The 20,426-nt window shown below is 43.8% G+C and overlaps 1 protein-coding gene across 7 annotated transcripts in view; it reads left to right on the plus strand.

Moving 5' to 3' along the window:
- The window catches only part of Golga1 (golgin A1), a 59,774-nt gene extending 39,812 nt beyond the window's left edge, over positions 1-19,962 (plus strand). For all 7 annotated transcript variants that reach the window (XM_048813059.1, XM_015497596.2, XM_048813060.1 and 4 more), the window contains 8 exons: positions 9,528-9,617; positions 10,425-10,527; positions 10,634-10,767; positions 11,092-11,235; positions 15,421-15,480; positions 16,051-16,221; positions 16,699-16,785; positions 17,799-19,962. In XM_048813059.1, the coding sequence (XP_048669016.1) occupies positions 9,528-9,617; positions 10,425-10,527; positions 10,634-10,767; positions 11,092-11,235; positions 15,421-15,480; positions 16,051-16,221; positions 16,699-16,785; positions 17,799-17,879 (870 nt within the window). In that variant the 3' untranslated portion in view covers positions 17,880-19,962. The remainder of the gene's footprint in view (positions 1-9,527; positions 9,618-10,424; positions 10,528-10,633; positions 10,768-11,091; positions 11,236-15,420; positions 15,481-16,050; positions 16,222-16,698; positions 16,786-17,798) is intronic.
- The last annotated feature ends 464 nt before the right edge of the window (positions 19,963-20,426 follow it).

The following is a 20,426-nucleotide window of genomic DNA, read 5'->3' on the forward strand; positions in this document are numbered from 1 at the left end:
TCAAAAGAAACTAACTTTATTTTTAGAACCACACACGCCAAACAAAACAGCCTCTCAGGAAAAATCCTCAGAGCCTCAACTGCCACCACCGGCTTTCCACAAGCCTCTCTCTCCCACACAAGCCTCTCTCCACCTCCCACAATCCTCCTGCTCTTGAGGCCGATTGGCTGGGTCACGTGGGCGGAGCCAAAAAAAGTCCCCCAATGAGCAGCTCCGTGGTCTGAAAGGGCAGGGAAACAGTCCAATGAGCATCACCGCAGAGGAGCCAATCAGCTAGATGTTGCTGGGGCCGAGGAGCCAATCAGCTAGATGTTGCTGGGGCCGCTGTGAGCCAATCATCAGCCGGCAGCTGGAAGTTTGCTGGCAGCTGGAAGTTTGCTGGGGCCCCTTTGGCTGTGGCTCTCAACACAGGGACTAGAACCCAAGGTGCTTAACCACTGAGCCACATTATCAGCCCTTTTTATGTTTATTTAGAGACATGGAAGTCTAGCCGAGTTGCTTAAGGCCTTGCTAAATTGCCGAGGCTGGCTTTGCACTCACGATGCTCCTGCCTCAGCCTGCCGAGCCACTACAGGCATGTGCCACTGCATCCAGCTACACTTTTATTTTTTTGATTTACAACCAGAGGACATGCAATGAGTATAAAGAACAGGACCAAAAGTAAAGACCAGGGTCGAGCCAACATTCCAAGGTTCAGAAGAAAAGGAGGATCAACTAGAAGACTCTAAGGGAACTGCAAGTAGGAGATTAGTGGAACCAGAAGAAAGTTGAGCTCCGGAAGGAGAGGACAGAGAGTGCTACAGGACAGAGAAGGGAACTGTCACATCAGCTGACAAGTCAAGAAAGACTGAAGCCTACATTGGCAAGGTTGACAAGTGTTCACTGTGGAGCAGTGGGGACGAGGCTGACCAGAGCTGGCTAAAAGGAAACTAGAGATGCTTCCCCTTCCCCAAGGGCACAACTCAGACCAGCTCGCCCTGGAGTGTGCAGAAAAGCTGTCCAAAATGAGAACTTGCCTGTTGAAGGCATTGGGGAGCCTACCGCACGGGGAGCAGCTTTTCCCTGGGGATTCCTGCTGGATGTTTATCCAGGCTTCCTGCAGCTTCTCAGAGCTGGAGATAAAGGTTGGAATTTAAGACCCACATTGGGTTCAGCCTGGGAGATCCTTAAAGATTTGGTTTGGGACACTTAGGAGTAAAGGTAACCCAGAAGTAACCAACACCACATCCCCACCCTGCCTTGGGGTGGATTGAACTAATTAAAGAAATAAGGTGGCCCAGAAAATCTCACTGGCTAATTTTGGATTAAAGTGATCCTAGATTGGTGAAGGGAAATTCTAGATGGAAGTACAAAGGATGTCAAGAGGTAAGAGGGAATGAAGAACAAATCTAAATGAACTTATTAAAAAAATAGTGATGGTTTTTTTTAAAGTCTTGTATTTCCATATTGTATGACATGTGCAACACAAGTATTCAACCTCACAAGGACATAAAACCCCCACTTAGAGCATCCATTGTGCCTAAGGGATGGAATAATTTTATCTTAATAAACATATAATGTAAATAAAATATAAGACAAAAATAACCCAAGTCAGATAAGATCAACGTAGTCAGTATTCTCAACCCCTCACATCTTCTGGGAATTGGACAAAAATACCAAGTAATTTTTGGCTGAGTGTATAGTGTGTAGTTCAGTGGTGCTTAGCACACAGAAGGCCCTGGGTTCGATCTCCTGCACCAAAACGAACAAAGACTGGACTTTGACAAGACAAAGATGCATATTGTGATCTGTAGATTAATCACTGAAAAAAAAAAAAAAGGAATAAAAGGGTGTGTAGCTTCCAGACTTAAAAAAAAAAAAAGAAAGAAATTTTAAAAATCCAGAATAGAAAATAAAGGGTTAAAAGTGAATATCGAACATGAGTTAAAAAGCATCTTAAGATAGTGATTTTAAACTCAAACATGTCAATATTTAACCAAATGCCACAATTAAAAGATAAAATTTTTCAATTTTTAAAGTAACTAACTATATGCTGTTTATCAGAGTCATGTCTAAAATAAGGAAACAGAGGATTGAAAATAAAAGGTCGGGAAATCAGGCAAGTGTCACATCTGTGATTCCAGTGACTGAGGAGGCTAAGGCAGGAGAATCACAGCTTTGGAGGCCGGACCCACAACTTAGCAAGGCTTTCAGCAACTTAACCAGACTGTCTCAAAATTAAAAAAAAAAAAAAAAAGGCTGGGGGTGTAGGTAAATAGTGAAGCATCCCTGGGTTCAATCCCCAATATGCCCCCCCAAACACCAAAAAATGAACAGGAATCCAGATATCACTAGACAAATCTACATTCTTGGATATTTTAACAAATTTCTATATAAGTTTTCTGAATAAGTTGAGAGAAAGTTATAAGTATAGATTTGAACTTAAGAATATTAATATTCTTAACAGGAGCTGGGGATGTGGCTCAAGCGGTAGCGCGCTCACCTGGCATGTGCAGGGCGCTGGGTTCGATCCTCAAATCCACATAAAAATAAAAAATAAAGACATTGTGTCCACCTAAAACTAAAAAAAATAAATAAATATTTAAAAATATATATATTCTTAACATACATGGAGCTCTGCACCCACCAGTTGTAAAATATGCATATCCTTTTCAGGCAGACATGGAATAATTAGAAAATTTTACCATAAAGTAAGTCTCAAGAAATTTCATACAGAGTATTGAAGACAGACTATATTCTCTGACCAGAATCCAATTAAGTCTAAAATCAACAATAAAAATAGAGAAAATCTCTGTGTGTATGTTTGCAATTAAAAATGCACCTTCAGGGACTGAGGTTGTGGCTCAGCAGTAGAATGCTTATCTCGCATGTGCAGGGTTCTGGTTCGATCCTCAGCACCTCACAAAAATAAAATAAAGGTATTGTGTCCAACTACAACTAAAATATATTTAAAAAATAAATAAAAATTAAAGAATGCACTTTCAGGGACTGAGGTTGTAACTCATTGGTAGAGCACTTGCCTAGCATGTATGAGGCACTGGGTTCCATCCTCAGTACCACATTAAAATAAAATGAAGGAGTCTTGTTAAAAACATGGGTTCCTAAGCTGAAATGTTGGAGTGTTGACCCTATATTTTCTTCTAGTATGTGCAGGGATCTCTGGTCTAATTCATAGGTCTTTGATCTACAACTAAAAAAAAAAAATTTTAAATGCACTTTCAGCATTTCCTGTAAGAACTAGAACAAGACAGGAATACCCTCTCTCACCACTTCTATTCAACATAGTCCTTGGAAACTGTAGCCAGAGCAATTAGGCAAAAGAAAGAAATTAAAGGGACATGAATAGGAGAAGAAGAGCTCAAACTATCTCTGTTTGCCAATGACATGATTCTATATTTATTTATTTATGTATTTATTTTTAAAGAGAGAGACAGAGGTTTTTTGTTTTTTTTTTTTAATTTTTATTTTTTAGTTCTCGGCGGACACAACATCTTTGTTTGTATGTGGTGCTGAGGATCGAACCCGGGCTGCACGCATGCCAGGCGAGCGCGCTACCACTTGAGCCACATCCCCAGCCCCATGATTCTATATTTAAAGACCCGGAAAACTTCTAGAACTCATTAATGAATTCAGCAAAGTAGCAGGATATAAAATTAACACCCATAAATCAATTGCATTCCTATACAGCAATGATGAATCAGCTGAAAGAGAGATTAGGAAAATTATCCCATACACAATAGCTTCAAAAAAATGAAATAACATGGGATTCAATCTAACAAAAGAAGTGAAAGACCTTTACAATGAAAACTACAGAACACCAAAGAAAGATATTGAAGAAAACCTTAGAAAATGGAAAGATCTCTCATGGTCTTGGATAAGCAGAATTGAAGTGTCAAAATGGCTATCCTACTGAAAGTGTTATACAGATTTTAACACAGTTCCTATTAAAATTCCAATGACATTCTTCATAGAAGTACAAAACGAAGTCATGAATGAAATTCATTTGGAAAAATAAGAGACCCAGAATAATCAAAGCAATCCACAGCAGAAAAGTGAAGCAGGAGGCATCACAATACGAGACCTAAATTATGCTACAGAGCTATAGTTACAAAAACAGCATGGTATCAGCACCAAAACAGACATGAAAACCAATGGAATAGAGTAGAAGACACAGAGACAAACTCACATAAATATAGTTATCTCAGACAAAGTCACCAAAAACATACTTTGGAGAAAAGATAGCCTCTTCAACAAATGGTGCTGGGAAAACTGGAAATTCATATATAGTAGAATGAAATTTAACTCCTATCTCTCACCCTACACAAAATTCAACTCAAAGTGGATCAAAGACCTACGAATTAGACCAGAGGTCCCTGCACATACTAGAAGAAAATATAGGGTCAACACTCCAACATTTCAGCTTAGGAACCCATGTTTTAAACAAGACTCCTCTAAAGCATAAGAAGTAATATAAAAAATTAATAAATGGGTTTATATGAAACCAAAAGGCTTCGTCACAGCAAAGGATACAATCAAGAGCATGAAGAAAGAACCTACAGAATGGGATAAAATCTTTGCCACCTTCACTTCAGATAAGGCATTAATTTCCAGAATATACAAAGAACTCAAAAAGCTTAACACCTAAAAAGCAAATGACCCAGTCAATAAATGGGCTAAGGAACTAAACAGACACTTCTCAAAAGAAGAAATATGAACAGTCAACAAATACATGAAAAAATGTTCAACATCTCTAGCTATTAGAGAAATGCAAATTAAAACTACACTGAGATTTCATCTTACTCCAACTAGAATGGCAATTATCAAGAATACAAGTAACAACAAATATTGGCAAGGATGTAGGGAAAGGGTTCTCTCATACATTGTTGGTGGGACTGCAAATTAGTGCAACTACTCCAGAAAGCAGTATGGAAATTCCTCAAAAAACTAGAAATGGAGCCACCATTTGACCCAGTTATTCCACCCCTTGGTATATACCCAAAGGAGTTAAAATCAGCATACTACAGTAACAGCTACTCAATGTTAATAGCAGCACAATTCACAATAGCTAAGGTGTGGAACCAACCTAGATGCCCATCAGCAGATGAATGGATAAAGAAATTGTGGTGTCTGAACACAGTGAAATATTACTCGGCCATAAAAAAAGAATGACTTTAGGGCCGGGGTGTAGCTCAGTGATAGAGCACTTGCCTAGCATATGTGAAGCACTGGGTTTGATCCTTAGCATCACATATAAATAATTAAATATATAAAAAGGTATTCTGGGCTGGGGTTGTGGCTCAGCAGTAGAGCCCTCGCCTAGCATGTGCAAGGCCCTGGGTTCGATCCATAACACCACATAAAAATAAATAAATAAAATAAAGGTATTGTGCCTAACTACAACTAAAAAATAAATATTTGGGGCTAGGGGTGTGGCTCAGCAGTAAGCGCTTGCCTAGCACGGGCGAGGCCCTGAGTTCGATCCTCAGCACCACATAAAAATTAATTAATCAATTAAAGATATTGTATCCAACTATCACTAAAAACTAAATAAATATTTTTTAAAAAATAGAAAGGTATCATGTCCATCTACAACTAAAAAAAAAAAAAAAAAAAAACTTAAAAGAAGAATGACTTTATTGGCCAGTAAATGAATGGATGTGGAGACTATCCTGCTATGTGAAATAAACCAGTCCCCAAGAATAAATATTTTCTCTGATATGTAGATATTAACCCACAATAAATGCAGGGGGATAGAAGTTCAGTGGATTAGACAAGAGGAATGAAGGGAAAGGAGAGGGGACAGGAAAGTCAGTAGAATGGGAATGAATCTGACATAATTCTCCTTTGTGCATATAAGAATACACCACTGTGAAATCTCACCATCCTGTACATCCACAAGACTAGGATCCTAATTAGGATCTATTCCATGCCTGTATAAATAAATCAAAATAGATTCTACTGTCACATGTAACTAAAAAGAACCAATAAAAAATGCATTTTTCCAATCACCACAGGGTGAAAGAAAAAAATCACAACGGAAATTTAAAAATACTTTTAAATACAACATCATGTGAATACTATCTGTCCAAACTAATGGAATATAAAGCAATACATAGAAGGAAATTTTAGCATGCTATAAATCATCACTATGTATCCTGAGACATAAAACAGATAAGACGTATAAACCACCTTATGCCAAAATGTTTTAAAATATACTTTTTAAAAAATATTTATTTTTTAGTTTTAGGTGGACACAATATCTTTATTGTTTATTTTTATGTGGTGCTGAGGATCGAACCCAGTGCCTAATGCAAGCTAGGTGAGCATACTACCACTGAGCCACAAACACAGCCCTAAAAATCATTTTAAATGGTAAAATTCTAGAAAAATGTAACTTGTCAAAACTGACTGTGGTAGACTGAGTAATGGTCCCAAAATATATCTACATCCTATTTTCTAGAAGTTCCCTTATATGGCAAAGGTCAATCTGCATTTGATTGAGGATCTTGATATGAGGAGTTTATCCTGGATTATCTGTTTGGGCCCTAAATAATTACAAGTGCCCTTATACAGGCAAGACAGGCAGATTTTAAACAGAAGTCAAAAGGCAATGGAAGCAAATAGAGATTTGAAGATGGACAAATGGGCTACAGACCAATGAATGCAGTTCTAGAAGCTGGAAGATTGAAGGAAATGGAACTTCCCAAGGTCTCCTTCAGAAAACAGCTCTACTGATACCTTGATGTATTCCCCCAGGGCTCCATTCAGATTTCTGACCACCAGAACTGTCAAATGATAAACTTTGTTGCCATCAAGTTTATGGTAATTCATTATAGCAGCTATAGGAAACTAATACACTGACATTAGAAAAAATGGAAATTCAGACCCACAGTGTGTTATTCGTGGCCCAGTTAGAAGATAGAAGTTACCTAGTTTTTCGAGTGAGAAGATGTGAAAGCTTTGTGGTGGTGGTGGTGGTGGTGTTCGGGGGTTTTTTGGTACCGAGGATTGAATTTAGAGGCACTTAGCCACTGAGGGCACATTCCCTGCCCTTTTATGTATTTTATTTAGAGACAGGGTCTCACTAAGTTGCTCAAAGCCTTGCTAAGTTGCTGAGGCTGGCTTTGAACTTGTAATCCTCTTGCCTCAGCCTCCTGAGCCACTGGAATTACAGGCTTGCACTACCATGCCTGGCTTCTGACTTGTTTTCTAAACTAACTAAAAGTCTGTCTTAGCAAATATATCACCATGTTTGAAAAGAGTATATATTCTGCTGCCATTATGTATTCTGTGCATTCTAATTAGGTCAAGTTGGTTGATAATACTATTTGAGTCTACATAGTTCCTTATTTATTTTTGTCTACTTGTTCCATGTGAAGAGAGCATACTAACTCTTCAACTACACCTGTGGATTTTGCTACCTCCCTTTAGTTCTGTCAGTGTTTGCTTCTTTTGTACTGGGGATTGAACCCAAGTACACTGTACCGAAGAGGGGTGGGGGAGAGTTGTTTTATTGTTTTTGTTTGTTTGTTTTTTTTTGAGACAGAATCACACTAAATTACCCAGGGTGGCCTCAAACTTGTGATCCCCTTCCTCAGTCTCCTGAGTCACTGGTGTTACAAGTGTGTACCACCATGCCTGTGTATTCTGAGGCACTGCATTTTGTGAGCCCCCACCAATGAATGCAGTTCTAGAAGCTGGAAGATTGAAGGAAATGGAACTTCACCAGATTCACCCCAGGTGCAGAGGCTGATGTGTGGGTCACTTTATGGCTCCTTCACGATGACTGCCCTGCCTGCTGCTGCAGTGAACCCAAGCTGGATGTATCGACCTTGAATCCCACAATATGGGGCCCAGCACAGACTTTAGAGCCATATATATCCAGGTTCATATGCCAGCCTAGTCCCTCACTAGCTGATTCTTGAAGGAATCCATTTTCCCTTTTTTAAATAGATGATGGTAACCCCTGACCTCAAAATATTCCTAAGGACCCAACATGGCCATGGATTAAAAGAGCCAAGGACAGTGCCCTGACTGAGAGGTGCCCTGAGTCTCTGCTTCCTGCCCTGGCCTGACCTTAACTGTCTTCTCACACATGCCTCCACCTCTTGCCCTCCTGGACATCAGCAGTCAAAGTTGTCTCTTCTAACCTTCCCCAGGAAAGCCTCCCCAGGAGGCACAGCAGCCTCCCCTCCAGGACCGTCTCACCCTCTCTACCAAGCTGAAACCTCTTGCTCCTTCCCCTCAAAAGAGCCACTCCCTAGACCTCTGCTTGGAAGTAGGAGGGCCTGGGAGGACCCTGCTAAGGGGTGTTGTCCCAGCCCCAGCCTCAAGTATTCAGCTACCAGGGAACACCCTGTCAGCTCAGGGCAGGGCCAGCATGTCAGTGGCTGAGGCTAACATGGGAGGTTTCTTAGGAGGAGCAACTCACAGAACCAGAAAGACCAGTCGGACTGGAACTGGGGTCTGTCACCCCCTTTCTCTTGTTGACATTGTTCATGCTTTTGTCCCATCATGTAGGCTGCATCCTGCAGTGTGGTGGATATGGCCACAGCAGCTCCAAGCTTGGATCATTCCAGCTGAGCACCCACAGTGGCAGGAGGGCGCCTCCCACTCAGCTTCAGCATATAAAGAAGGATCTTAATATAAAAGAGATTCTGATCATTCATCTTGGGTGACAGAGCCATCCTTTAGATGTTTACTTGGTCAAGGGGACCAAGATACTATGATTTGCCAGGCCTGAATCATATATTGAGAGCCTTATTAGAGTCATGTGGAATTTTAGGGTGGAAATGGAGAAAGGATCAATGAGCATTCACCTGCCCCCCCCCCCAAAATCAGGGGGATCTGGGTAGACAGAAACAGCAGACCACCTCATGTTCTGTCCAGGTCATCTCCCTGACCAGTGGTCAGGCCCCTAAGAAGTTGTATTTTGCAGCTGAGGGCTGATTGGCAAGCACAGGCCTCGGTGTCAGGGAGGAAACCGATGTGTTTATCTCAAGGATGATCCCTGAGTGTTCTGGGGAAGGTTGGGGAGGTAGAAAATGCTCTGAGGGAGGGTCTCTCATCCAGAGCCCTAACTCTAGGACCATGGGCAAATCATATAACCCTTCAGAGCCTCCATTTTCTCTCCTATAAAAGGGTGTGATCACACTTCTATAAAATTTTGATGAATCACTGACATTTTGCCCTATTAAAAGAGTAACTGCTGATGATGTTTTCTATAACCAGATTGTTCCAGTCCATTCACATATGCTGTGTTGATTTCATTAGACCACCTCTTTAAGTTGGGCCCTAGCCTTGGCCTGGGTTTTGGCTTATATGCTTGTGGACAAGTGCCAGTGTCCAGAGGAGTTAGAGGGGTGTCCACCAAGACCGTCATCAGCAGGGGATAGGAAAGCAGGAAGAATGTTGGTCTAGCCTTTCAAAGCAGAGCTGCCTTTGTTAGGGTTCATGTGAAACATGCAGCTGAGGAAATGTGAACTAAGGTTTAAGGCTCAGTCTCCTACCTGTTTTCTGAATTGTAGGAAGAGTGGAGCCAAAGAGAAATTGTGAGTGTGGCCGTGGCTCAAGCCCTGGAGGAAGTGCGAAAACAAAGGGAAGAGCTCCAGCAACAGGTGGGCCCTGTCGGATACCTAGGTTTGGGCCCAAGTGGTGATGCCCTCTCCTGCAGTGCCCCACTGTTGTGGGACTGTCGAGGTCCATCTGTCTAGGGTTGGGGTGGACACCAGTCTCCGAGATGCAGTCTGCTGTGGGATGCCCTGTGGAGATGATGTTCAAAGAAACCCTTACCCCATAGGTTACCCTTTTCTGATTTTGGTGGTCAGATACTAATTGTCTAACCATTACCTGAAGGAAGTCCTCAGCCAGGGACTTACTGGACTCTTAATTCTATAAGGTGGCCCATCACTGCCCATGTCCACCAAAAACTCCAGAAGAGTGGGTTGATGTTTTGGCAGGAAGTATGGGGAAAGCCACCTTTGGAGACAGACTTAGCCTCTGGGCCCATCCTTGCTGGTTTACCAACTTGAGGCCTTTAGTGAGTCCTTGACAAATCTGAGTCTGAGTCTCCTCTGAAAAAGGCTTCAGGATAATCACACTTCTAGACAGTGGAATGAAGTTCACATCATATATCAGATGCCCACCCAGTATGTCACATCGCAGGTGCTCAGCAAAGGGAAAGTCAGGGTTATGACAGCATGTTTTGGAGGGCTACATCTCTGTCTCATTGTGGGCCAGGGGAGATCACCCTAAAGCATGCTGGCCCCTGCCCAGGAGGATGAATTTGCACATGTCCATAGGAGCAGAATTTCCTTGGGATTGTTCTAGGTCATGGACTTGGGGGGCTCGTGGGCACATTGGGCACTAGCAGTCCTGTGAGAACTGCTGTGAGTCCCCTCTCACACTGGTTTCTCTTCTCCAAGGCTACTGAGCTGACAGCTTCAATAGACAAGAAGAACCAGAGTTTGCAAGAAAAGGCTGAAGAGCTACTCCAGAAGGAGCAGGAAATTCTCCAGCTGGAGAAAGGTGAGGAGTGGATTCCTGACTATGTCTGGTGTCCCTGCCCCAAGCTGGCCCTGTCATACAGCTGGTAGACCAGGGATCATGCTGCATACTCCCTCTGCCACCCTAGGTCATGCCTCTGCCATGCTGCAGATGCACCAGCTACAGAGTGAGCTGGAGGCCCTGAGGAGTCAGAGGGCCGAGGAAGTCCTGGTGACCACAGTGCAGGAGGAGCTGCCAAGGCTACAGGGCCAGGAGCCATATGTAAGTCACAGCCATGTACCGAGGCAAAACACAGGGCACTTGTTCTGTGCTGTGGTGTCCTTTCTTTCAGTGGGGTGTTCAGCTGGTGAAGAGGCTGTGAGGCCTGCATGCCTTCGTGTGTGTGGCACCTGTCGGTGTGCAGGCTGTCAGTGTGACTGCGTGAGAAGCTGGTGTCCCTCTGGAAGGCACTTGTGTTGAATGCTGGCTCCTGGCAGCTCAGGAGGCCACACCTATGGAATAAGCTCTCCTCTTCCCCATACACCTGCAGCTTAATGTCAACATTACCTGTCCTGCTCTCAACTTGCTGCCACCAACCACCCATAGGTAACCTCAGAAGCTATGCAGGACCCCATGTGCCAGCTTCCAGCTGCAGACGGAACACCAAATGGAGAGGTTGGGGCCATGGATCTAGGGCGGCTACAGAAGGAAAAACAGGACTTGGAGCAGCAGCTTACAGAAAAAAATAAGGTGAGGCCCTTTGTCTCTGTCCCCACCCTCAGCCTCAGAGTTTGTCTGTTCTCAAGGGTTTTGCCAGTGCCCTCAGGTCCTCTGAGGAGGTTTTACGTGGCTTTCAAAAGGTCTTCCTCCTGCTCTTCCTCTTCTCACTTTTGCCCTTCTTGCTTCCACTTCCCCCAAGCCTCTTGAGCTACTGTCCAGAGTATCTGAACCTGAATGGCAGTCAGCCCAGCTGTCCTGCTGGCTCCCAGCTGGGCCGTATGGACAGCCCCTCCCCTCTTCACTTCCTCTCCACAGCTGGGAACACCATTGATCCTGGCCTCTGAGGGGTCCAGGTAGTTAGAAGGAAGGTGTTTGTTAAAAGGACTGCAAACACTGTGGTATCTGGTGGAAGGTCAATAAATGTCATGATTCCACCCACCCCACCCTGCGTCTGCACCTATGAATTCAGGTTCTCATTTCATCCTGGATTTGAAAGTGCCCTGCAAACTTAGGGGCTAGCTGGATATTGCTCTGGCCTGAAATTCTTCCCCTAAATTTTTGTGGGGGCAGGACTTAGATGATAAAGGTGTTCATCCCCCCTTGAATCTCTTCATGTGAAATATGATATGTGTAATCCTAGCACCTCAGGAGGCAAGGCTGGGGATGTGGCGCAGCTGTGGAGCAGCAGCAGTTATAGAACCTCTGGGTTCCATCCCCAGTACAAAAAATGAGAGAAAGAGAGTACAAAACAAATGTGTGGTTCAGTGAACTAACACTGACATAATCAGAACATTGCCAGCATCCTTGAAGCCAAGGCTCCCTCCGGCCCCACATGGCCCCCTGGTGGCCAGGATCCTCTCATAGAAATGGTTGCCCTGTTATTTTTAGTACTACTGCCTCAGCGCATGTTCCTGGCAGTAGAGTTTAGTTTTGCCCCTAATGAACTGAACTTAGCTTTGCTCTACCTTCTCTCCTCACCACCCCCCGTCCTGCCTCTTCCACCCCACGCTCCTGCCTCTTCCACCCCACGCTCCTGCCTTGCCTGCACAGCCGCCCAGCCCTCCTTCCATCCCACTCCTCTCACCTCCTCACTGGCCTTGGTCCAGGTGCTGTTCTCTCCTCTTGCTCCATCATAACTTTTTCCTCCAAGTCATTCTGTCCACTGACAGTATGAGGTGATGAGACTGTATCATGCTGTTGACTCCCGTCCTCGCCTCCGTACTGCCAACCTCTCTACCCTCCTCTAGTGCAGGTTGGAACTTGTGCACTTGCCATCCTCTTTTCCACTCCTGTTCTCATCCGCCCCAGTCAGGCACTCCCCTGCCTCTCCACAGAGAAAAAGCTCTTGTCAAGCTCACCAGTGACATCCACCTTGCTAAATCCAGAAGTCAGTTCCTAATTTTTCTTCTAATTGGTAGCACTTGGCATACATTTCTGCCTTGAAGCTCACCTCTGATGGCCCACTCCTTCTCTGCTCCTTGAGGGGCCGTGTCCTCCCCACTCCCAACACCATGTAGCACAGGGTCCAGCCCCAACCTCTATCTACACTGCACTTTCCCTTGGGGATGTCACATTCCTAAGCTGCATCCCTGCCTTCATGAGATGGCCCCATGAATACATCTGCTCTATTTCCACATGAGCATTTAAAAGGCATCTTAAACTTAAAACATCCAGAACCAAACTTGAGCTTTCAATTCTCCGTAGCTTTACTGCCATCTTTTCCATCCCAATAAATGACAAAATCCTGAGAGTCATCCTTAGCCCTCTGGTTCTGTACCACCAACACCAGAACAGTAGCATATCCTTGACTATCCCTTCAAACTATACCAAAATCAATTGCTTCTCACCACTGCCACCTACTCTAGGTTACCATAATCTCTTCTCTAGAAGGTGGTGTTGGATTTCTAGATGGTTTTGCAGTGGCCATAAAGACCTGTCATCTCGCCTCCCCGCTTTTAATCTCCTCCATCCCATCGCCTCCTCTCAGCCTTGTCTTTCTGTGAATATATCAAGTACCCTCTCACCTCAGTGCCTTTCTGCTTTCTGAGCCTTTGGCCTACGCAATTCTTGCCCTGATTATTACCCTCATCACTTCGTTTATGGTGTCACTTTATCAGTGAGGCCCTTGCCACCCTGACAGATCTCACCATCAAAATACCCTAACCCCTTACCTTGCTTCTGTGTCTCTCAATACCTTCTGATATGCTACATATTACTTACTGTCTTCCCTCTGAGGGTAGATTTTTTTTGGTGGGGGGCGGGGAATGCTGTGGGTGAGCCCTGGGCCTTGAGCATGCTAGGCAAGCATTCTACCACTGAGCTACAACTCCAGCCCATGACAGTATTTGGCACATCAGTAATTACTAGATGAATGAATGAATGATCAGGAAGCCAAGTAAGACAACATAAAATACCAAATATACTTTTGGGGGAATGTCCAGCCTCATGGTCAACCAAAAGAATACAAATTGAAACCACATTGTGCCATTTTATATATCCAGGTATGTTGCAGATGATTTAAAACGCATGACAGTCCAGGAGCTCGAGGCACTTCTGTGAGTCTCTGGAATCTCACTCCCACTTGTGGGAATACCTCTTGAGGAAACAAAGCTTATTCCAGCCTTGTTTAAAAATGGGGAGCCAGGGGCTGGGGTTATAGTTTTAGTGCCTAGTACATGCAAGGCCCTGAATTCAATCCCTAGCACCACACACACACACACACACACACACACACATAATAAAACTGGAAACCCAGCCACATAGTAAGATATGGGTCTTCCCCTAGAGTTATTGTCAAAACTACTATTAGGAAAACTAGAAATCTGTGAAAACTGATGACAACGTATTCAAAATGCTAATGACTCAATGGAAGAACTGGAGATTGGAATTAGAAGTACACAAGAGGGGCCTGGGGTTGTGGCTCAGTGGCAGAGCGCTTGCCTAGCATGCGTGAGACACTGGTTTCGATCCTCAGCACCACATAAAAAATTTAATAAAGGTATTGTGTCTGTCTGCAACTAAAAATACATATTTTTTTTTTTAAAAATGTACACAAGTACTGGGGATATAGCTCAGTTGGTAGAACGCTTGCCTCGAATGTACAAGACCCTGGGTTAAATCCCCAGCACCACACAGACCAAAAAAAATGTACACAAGAAACCCTCATTTTGATATGTGACAATTGTGAGATTTTGGAGAAATTTTTATTTAAAAATTCTTCCCTGGGCTTACTTCTTAACTGCAAAACAAAAATTAAAATTCCCAGTCTGCAATTTAGCAATTTAGGAAGCTGAGGCAGGAAGAGCACAGGTTCAGGCCAGCCTGGGCAGCTTAATGAGACCCTGTCTCAAAAATAAAAAGGGCTGGGATGTAGCTCAGTGGTAGAGTACTCCCTAGCATGTACAAGGACCTGGGTTCAAATCTCAGCACCGCAGAAGAAAAAAACAATTCCTGTATTGCTGATTACAAAATTTTAATTGGAAAAATAGAAGTTAGCATTCCTAGTGAATAATGGAAGGTGTAATAAATTTTATTCAAGGCTCATAATGCCAATTAGCTTACTAATTTAAAATAAAATAAATGACATAAAACCCAGTGTTGGTTAATTGTGTAGAAAGACTGGTCTTTTACACTGTTCAAAATAGCACTGCAAATTATTATAGTATTTCAGGAGAGCAATGCTGATGAGCACTACAAATTCTGGCTCAAATAGCCTACTTGAGGATCATGCCTACGTAATAGACTTTTTTCTTTCTTTGTTTTTGACACAGTGCTGGAAATTGAACCCAGGGCCTCCTACAAGCTAGGCAAGCCCTTTACCACTGAGCTCCATTCCCATAAATAGAATTCTGAGGACAAAATAATGTTGTGCAGAGCTGTTCCCAGCTGTGCTACCCTCAAGCTCAGACCCTGGAAGCAGGCCCCAGGTTACAAAGGTGGTTGGGCAGTAGTGCAGCTGAAGAACAGTGTGACATGGTGACCACTATGGTACCTGAGGAAGCAGGGGAGTGGAGAGTGGCAGCATGGGAGGGAGAGAGCCGTGCATGGGCCGGCCAGTGCATGTGGCGGCTGAGCATGAGCTTCTGGGGAGGGCAGAGGCTTGTACAAGCAGGTGTTTAGGGAACCCAAGCAGATGTATTTGTTTTCATTCACACCTTGGAAATAGTCAAATATGCCTCTAACGACTGGGTGTGGGCGGGTGGGGGTTTATCTCAGACCATAAAGCAGATGCAGCAGAGGATGCTGGAACTTAAGAAGACGCTGCAGAAGGAGCTGGTGAGTGCCCATGCCATGTGCCCACCCAGGTGCCCGGCCCCTCTTCTCCCCGCTCTCACGCTCTGGTTTAGGTCATCCTGGGGTCCCTTGCTGCCTGATGGTGTTCCCCCAGTTGTTTGCCAAGGGATCTCCAGGAGGTCAGGTGTGGGCAGGTAGAACAGCAGTCTTGGGCACATGCCTGTCTTCTCTGTGCCTGTGTCCTCACCTGCAGGTGGGGCTTGCACTGGGAGTCCTTGTGGTAGTATTGGTACAGGGTGTATATGGCAATGTTTGGATCAACATGGGACAAGAGCAGCATCTTTGTTCCAGGCTGGGATGCTCATTGTCTCAGGGACATGTGTCCGGAAACATGACCTTATGCCTTCCTAGCCATCAACCCTACTCGTTAGGAGCTGAGCCTTCCTCAGACTCTGGTGCTTTCTTCCAGGTTAGGGCCCTTTTGCCCTGTAAGGGGCAGGTTAGGCAGAGGTGATCGCAGCTGGGGCCAGGGAACAAACTCCCCCACCCCACCCATGATTTCCTACCTGTCTTTGAGGGTTCAACTTAACACTTTTCCCATTGGTTTGTCAGAAAATCAGACCCGACAGTGAGCTTTTTGAAGTCCGGGAAAAGCCAGGCCCTGAGATGCCAAACATGGCCCCTTCTGTCACGAATAATGCTGACTTGACTGATGCCCGGGAGATCAACTTCGAGTACCTTAAACATGTTGTTTTAAAATTCATGTCCTGCCGAGAATCCGAGGTAAAGAGCTTCCAAGCTGCCTTTTGGGTATTGAGCCCAGCCCTGCTCGTAGCTTCCCACCCAGTCCACTTCCTTCCCTCCCCCACCTCCATATTCCATGTGGATACTTGGCCATTTCTCAATCAGAGCCATAGGAAGGTAGAGACCACGGAGGAAACTGGCTCATAGGGGAAGATATAAGCTCCACTTTCAAATCTTAACTTGGATGCTAAGGCCAGAGTCTTGGGAACAGAATCCACCCAGCATTCCTGAGTACTGCCAAAAGAGCAGAATAACTGCAGAGGATGTTTTCTTGGTCCTTCCGGTCCTCAGAGTGAGAGATGGGGGGAAAACAGAACATATCATTGTTGACATACTTCAGAAAGTACAAACTTCAGCTACTTGTCCTTGCTAATCAAAGCAAACAGGAAATGCTGTCCCATTTAGTCCCCTTACTTTCTGCCCCCACCCCACCAAGCAAAACCTGTTTTGTTTCAGGCTTTTCACCTTATAAAAGCTGTGTCAGTGTTGCTGAACTTTTCACAAGAGGAAGAGAATATGCTCAAGGAAACTCTGGAATATAAGGTAGGGTTCTGATCTGCTGTTTCAGCTGCCAAACACTCTAGTCCAACATCCCAGCACTGGCAAATGAGACCAGCCCCTGGAGGCAGGTAACCAGTCACAGTTGCATCATCAGCTGAGCTGCTTTTGGATGATGAACTTGATCTGAGTACTGAGGACTTCTTTTTTTGCCCAAATGTGCTGCATTTGACGAGCAGACTGTATTTTTTTGAAGCATTTTTGTTGATAGCACTTCATCAACAGCATCACATTTGGCATAGCACTTTAAAAAAAAAAAAAAATTCTGGGTTGGGGATGTAGCTCATTGGTAGAGTACTTACCTAGCATGTGCAGGTGCCCTGAGTTTGATCCCTAGCACAACAGCAAGAAAATTTTTTTGAAATCACCTGCATAAATACTGAAACAGAAAAAATTACCAGGGTATGGCGGTGCAACCTCTAATCCCAGCTACCAGGGAAGATAAGGGCAAGAGGAGAATCACAAATTCCAGGGCAGCTTTGAAAACTTAGCAAGACCCCATCTCAAATTTTTATTTTTTTTATTTTTTTAGAGAGAGAGAGAGAGATTGAGATTATTTATTTATTTATTTTTTAGTTTTCGGCGGACACAACATCTTTGTATGTGGTGCTGAGGATCGAACCCGGGCCGCACGCATGCCAGGCGAGCGCGCTACCGCTTGAGCCACATCCCCAGCCCCTCAAATTTTTAAAAAAGGGCTAGGAATATAACTGAGCGGAAGAGCACACTGGGTTCAATTCCCAGTTACAAAAAGACAAAAACTTACTTACAATTCTATTGCTTTGTTCTCATCACCTCAAGTTTCTTTCCCACACTTAGAATGGGGCTCTCAGCTCTGCAGACTGGTAACTGGAACCATCTCCATTGCTTTGTTCACAGCCAGTCAGGACAGCAGGAGGTTGGGAGCAGGGACTCAGGGAAGGAGAGGGGGCTGTTTCTACTTCCTCAGCACCCAGTCCTGCTTCTCTTCTCAGGAGCCTTTTCTGTTTCAAACACAGATGTCGTGGTTTGGTTCTAAACCAGCTCCCAAGGGCAGCATCCGGCCGTCTATTTCAAACCCTCGGATACCATGGTCCTAGAGGGAACACCCAAGGATGGAGCTCCGTGGGTTGACATTTTTCTGTGAAAAGAACACTGACACACCAGCCTGGGTGGGTTTTTAATCACTGTAAATGCAGTATTTTGTACAAGCGTCTAAATATTGTTTACAAGACTTTAGACTACCTTCCTGCAGGCTGACATGAACCGCAGGAGGGAGCTGATCCTGTTATTCTGGTCACCCAATGGGGAGGGTCCCAGCACTACCCGGACTTCCAGTGCTGCTAATATCCTAGCCCTGGCCAGCACCCGAGTCCTCTTAACATTAGCACGAAAAGCTGAAGCAGCGATCAGTATGTCAGGTTGCAACTGACTCATCATGTACAGGTGATGTATAGAGGCGACGACAGCCCTTTGAAATGGTGCCCAGCAGGCCAGACCCACCTGCTTCTGCCACAAAAAAGCCAACTCCGTGAAGGTGGCTTTTAAAAGTCCCCTTCCGTTGGCGTATTTTGGATCAGTTGAGTTAGGAGAGGCTTTTGACCCTTCCTCTTGAGAAAACATCATTTCACTTTATTTCCCACACCACCTAGAACTTGAGATGTGTGCATCTTTAAGGTACTCTGGGGCCAGTGTGGATTCATGAAGAATATGCAACTTTCTGACGGTGTCTCCATTTTACTTAAGAGAACTAGCAGTCAGATAAAGAGATTCTAAGTATAGTACCAAATACACTCAATTGCCTTTTTAATGAATGTACTTATCTTGGATAGGTTGCTGGTAAACCATTTTAAACTATTTTTTATAGCTAAATAGTTCTTCACTATTATAAACATATCTTCTGTATTATAAAATCCATTTAACTGGTGTTCTTCAAATCATCAAGAGGAAATGTTTCTATAAACGGGATTCCTGTCCCTCTGTGATTCTGTTCTCTGAAGAAGCCGTGGTATGTCATCAACTTTGCTCTAAATTCTTACTACCACTGCTTATCACACTTTTTCTACTTAAGGATAGTCTGCTTTATTCAACCAGAGCAGCAGCTGTCCCTTCTTCCCTCAGCCTTGACCAAAACATTGGTGGCAGTCTGCCTTGTATGTGGAGCCACTCTCCCCATCACCCTGCCCCCCTGTATTTGACACTACATTCATGTACAGCGTCCAAACAGCCCCAGCTGGCTGCAGTACTTGATAGCACACACATGCCTCCAACAAGAGCTGACAAAAACTAGTATTCATTATTATGCTTGTTCTGGATAAGCCACAACATGGAATCTAAAAGGAAACCATTTACTGATTTATAGTTTGATAAAAGTTTCATTGATAAATAAAAAACTACTAATAACTGGAGCTCCTAAATTTATTATGTCATGTATCTATGTAAAGTTGTTCCTCAATTATGCTTAAGGTCAAAATACATATATATACAGACATACATAAAATATATCTCACAGAAAAACAAGTATTGGCAGTTTACTTCATTTCCATGAAGTACCAAGCCAGGGCAGCAAGACCTTAGCCCAGCTCAGGCTCTCCCATGCAAAAGAACCATTCTCCAGTTACCTACCTCCTTGTGTGGCCCTTCCTGCAGATGTCTGTCCCTTTAAAATGCTACTTCCCACCTAGTGGGGACATGGAACCAGAGCCCCTTTTGTTTGCTAACTTTGATGAGGAAGAAGTAGCTTCCTCCTTTTCACCTGTTCCAGGAAAGAATCCAAGGGGACTGATAGTTCACGGCTTACCAGAGGCCGCTACAACATTTCTGTGGAAGCCTGTGCCACTCCCTGGCAGTTTGAGGGGTGGCTATGAGGCCCGTTATGAAGTCCAGTAGCTTAAGACAGCTCCCTCTGACTAGGCTTTCCTCCTGCATGTTGAATTTCCTTCAGCTTTAAGAGGAAGAATGGAGTAAATATTCCAAGTGATTTAATGCACTTTTACTTTGTATAAAACTTTCTGTGATACATATATATATATATACATATATATATATATTGCCCTTTATATGAGCATCAGACCTTGATCCACACTCTCAGTGTTGTAAATAGGAACTGTATTACCTAAAAACTGCTGTAGAAAATTCATTTGTGGTGCAATACACTTTTGGATTAAAGCTCTTCAAACCAGAGACAACTACAGTGGGTTTTACTTGATATACCTTGACATTTCTTGACTTGTTAAATCTAACATACTGTGTCTTATATTTAATATTTCAAGGGTTGAGGTTTCAGAAAGAACTTCCCCAGGCTGGGCTTTTGATTACATGTGATTTAATGGTGCCAACAATCTAGTCTTCCCTCCCAAGCATCACATGGTTCTGCAGAGGAGCTGGGGAAGGCAAAGGCTTGTAGTCACTTTGGTCAAAGTCTATATCCAAGGCCTGCCTGACTGTGAGAGCTTCAGGAATACGAGTAAGGGTCCTTTAACAGAATGCAAGTTGTAGTTACACATGCTGAGAAGCAGCTCTTCTAAGAGGCTCACCGTTGGTGGTTATGTGGAACAAAATTTTGTTCTTTTTATGTCTGTTGGCTGATTGCTAACTGTTTCTAGTAGTTCTTTAAAGAAAACTTGTCATTATTCCATAAGATTCCT

The sequence above is a fragment of the Marmota marmota genome, unplaced genomic scaffold (genome assembly GCF_001458135.2).
Source record: "Marmota marmota marmota unplaced genomic scaffold, marMar, whole genome shotgun sequence".
NCBI lineage: Eukaryota > Metazoa > Chordata > Mammalia > Rodentia > Sciuridae > Marmota > Marmota marmota.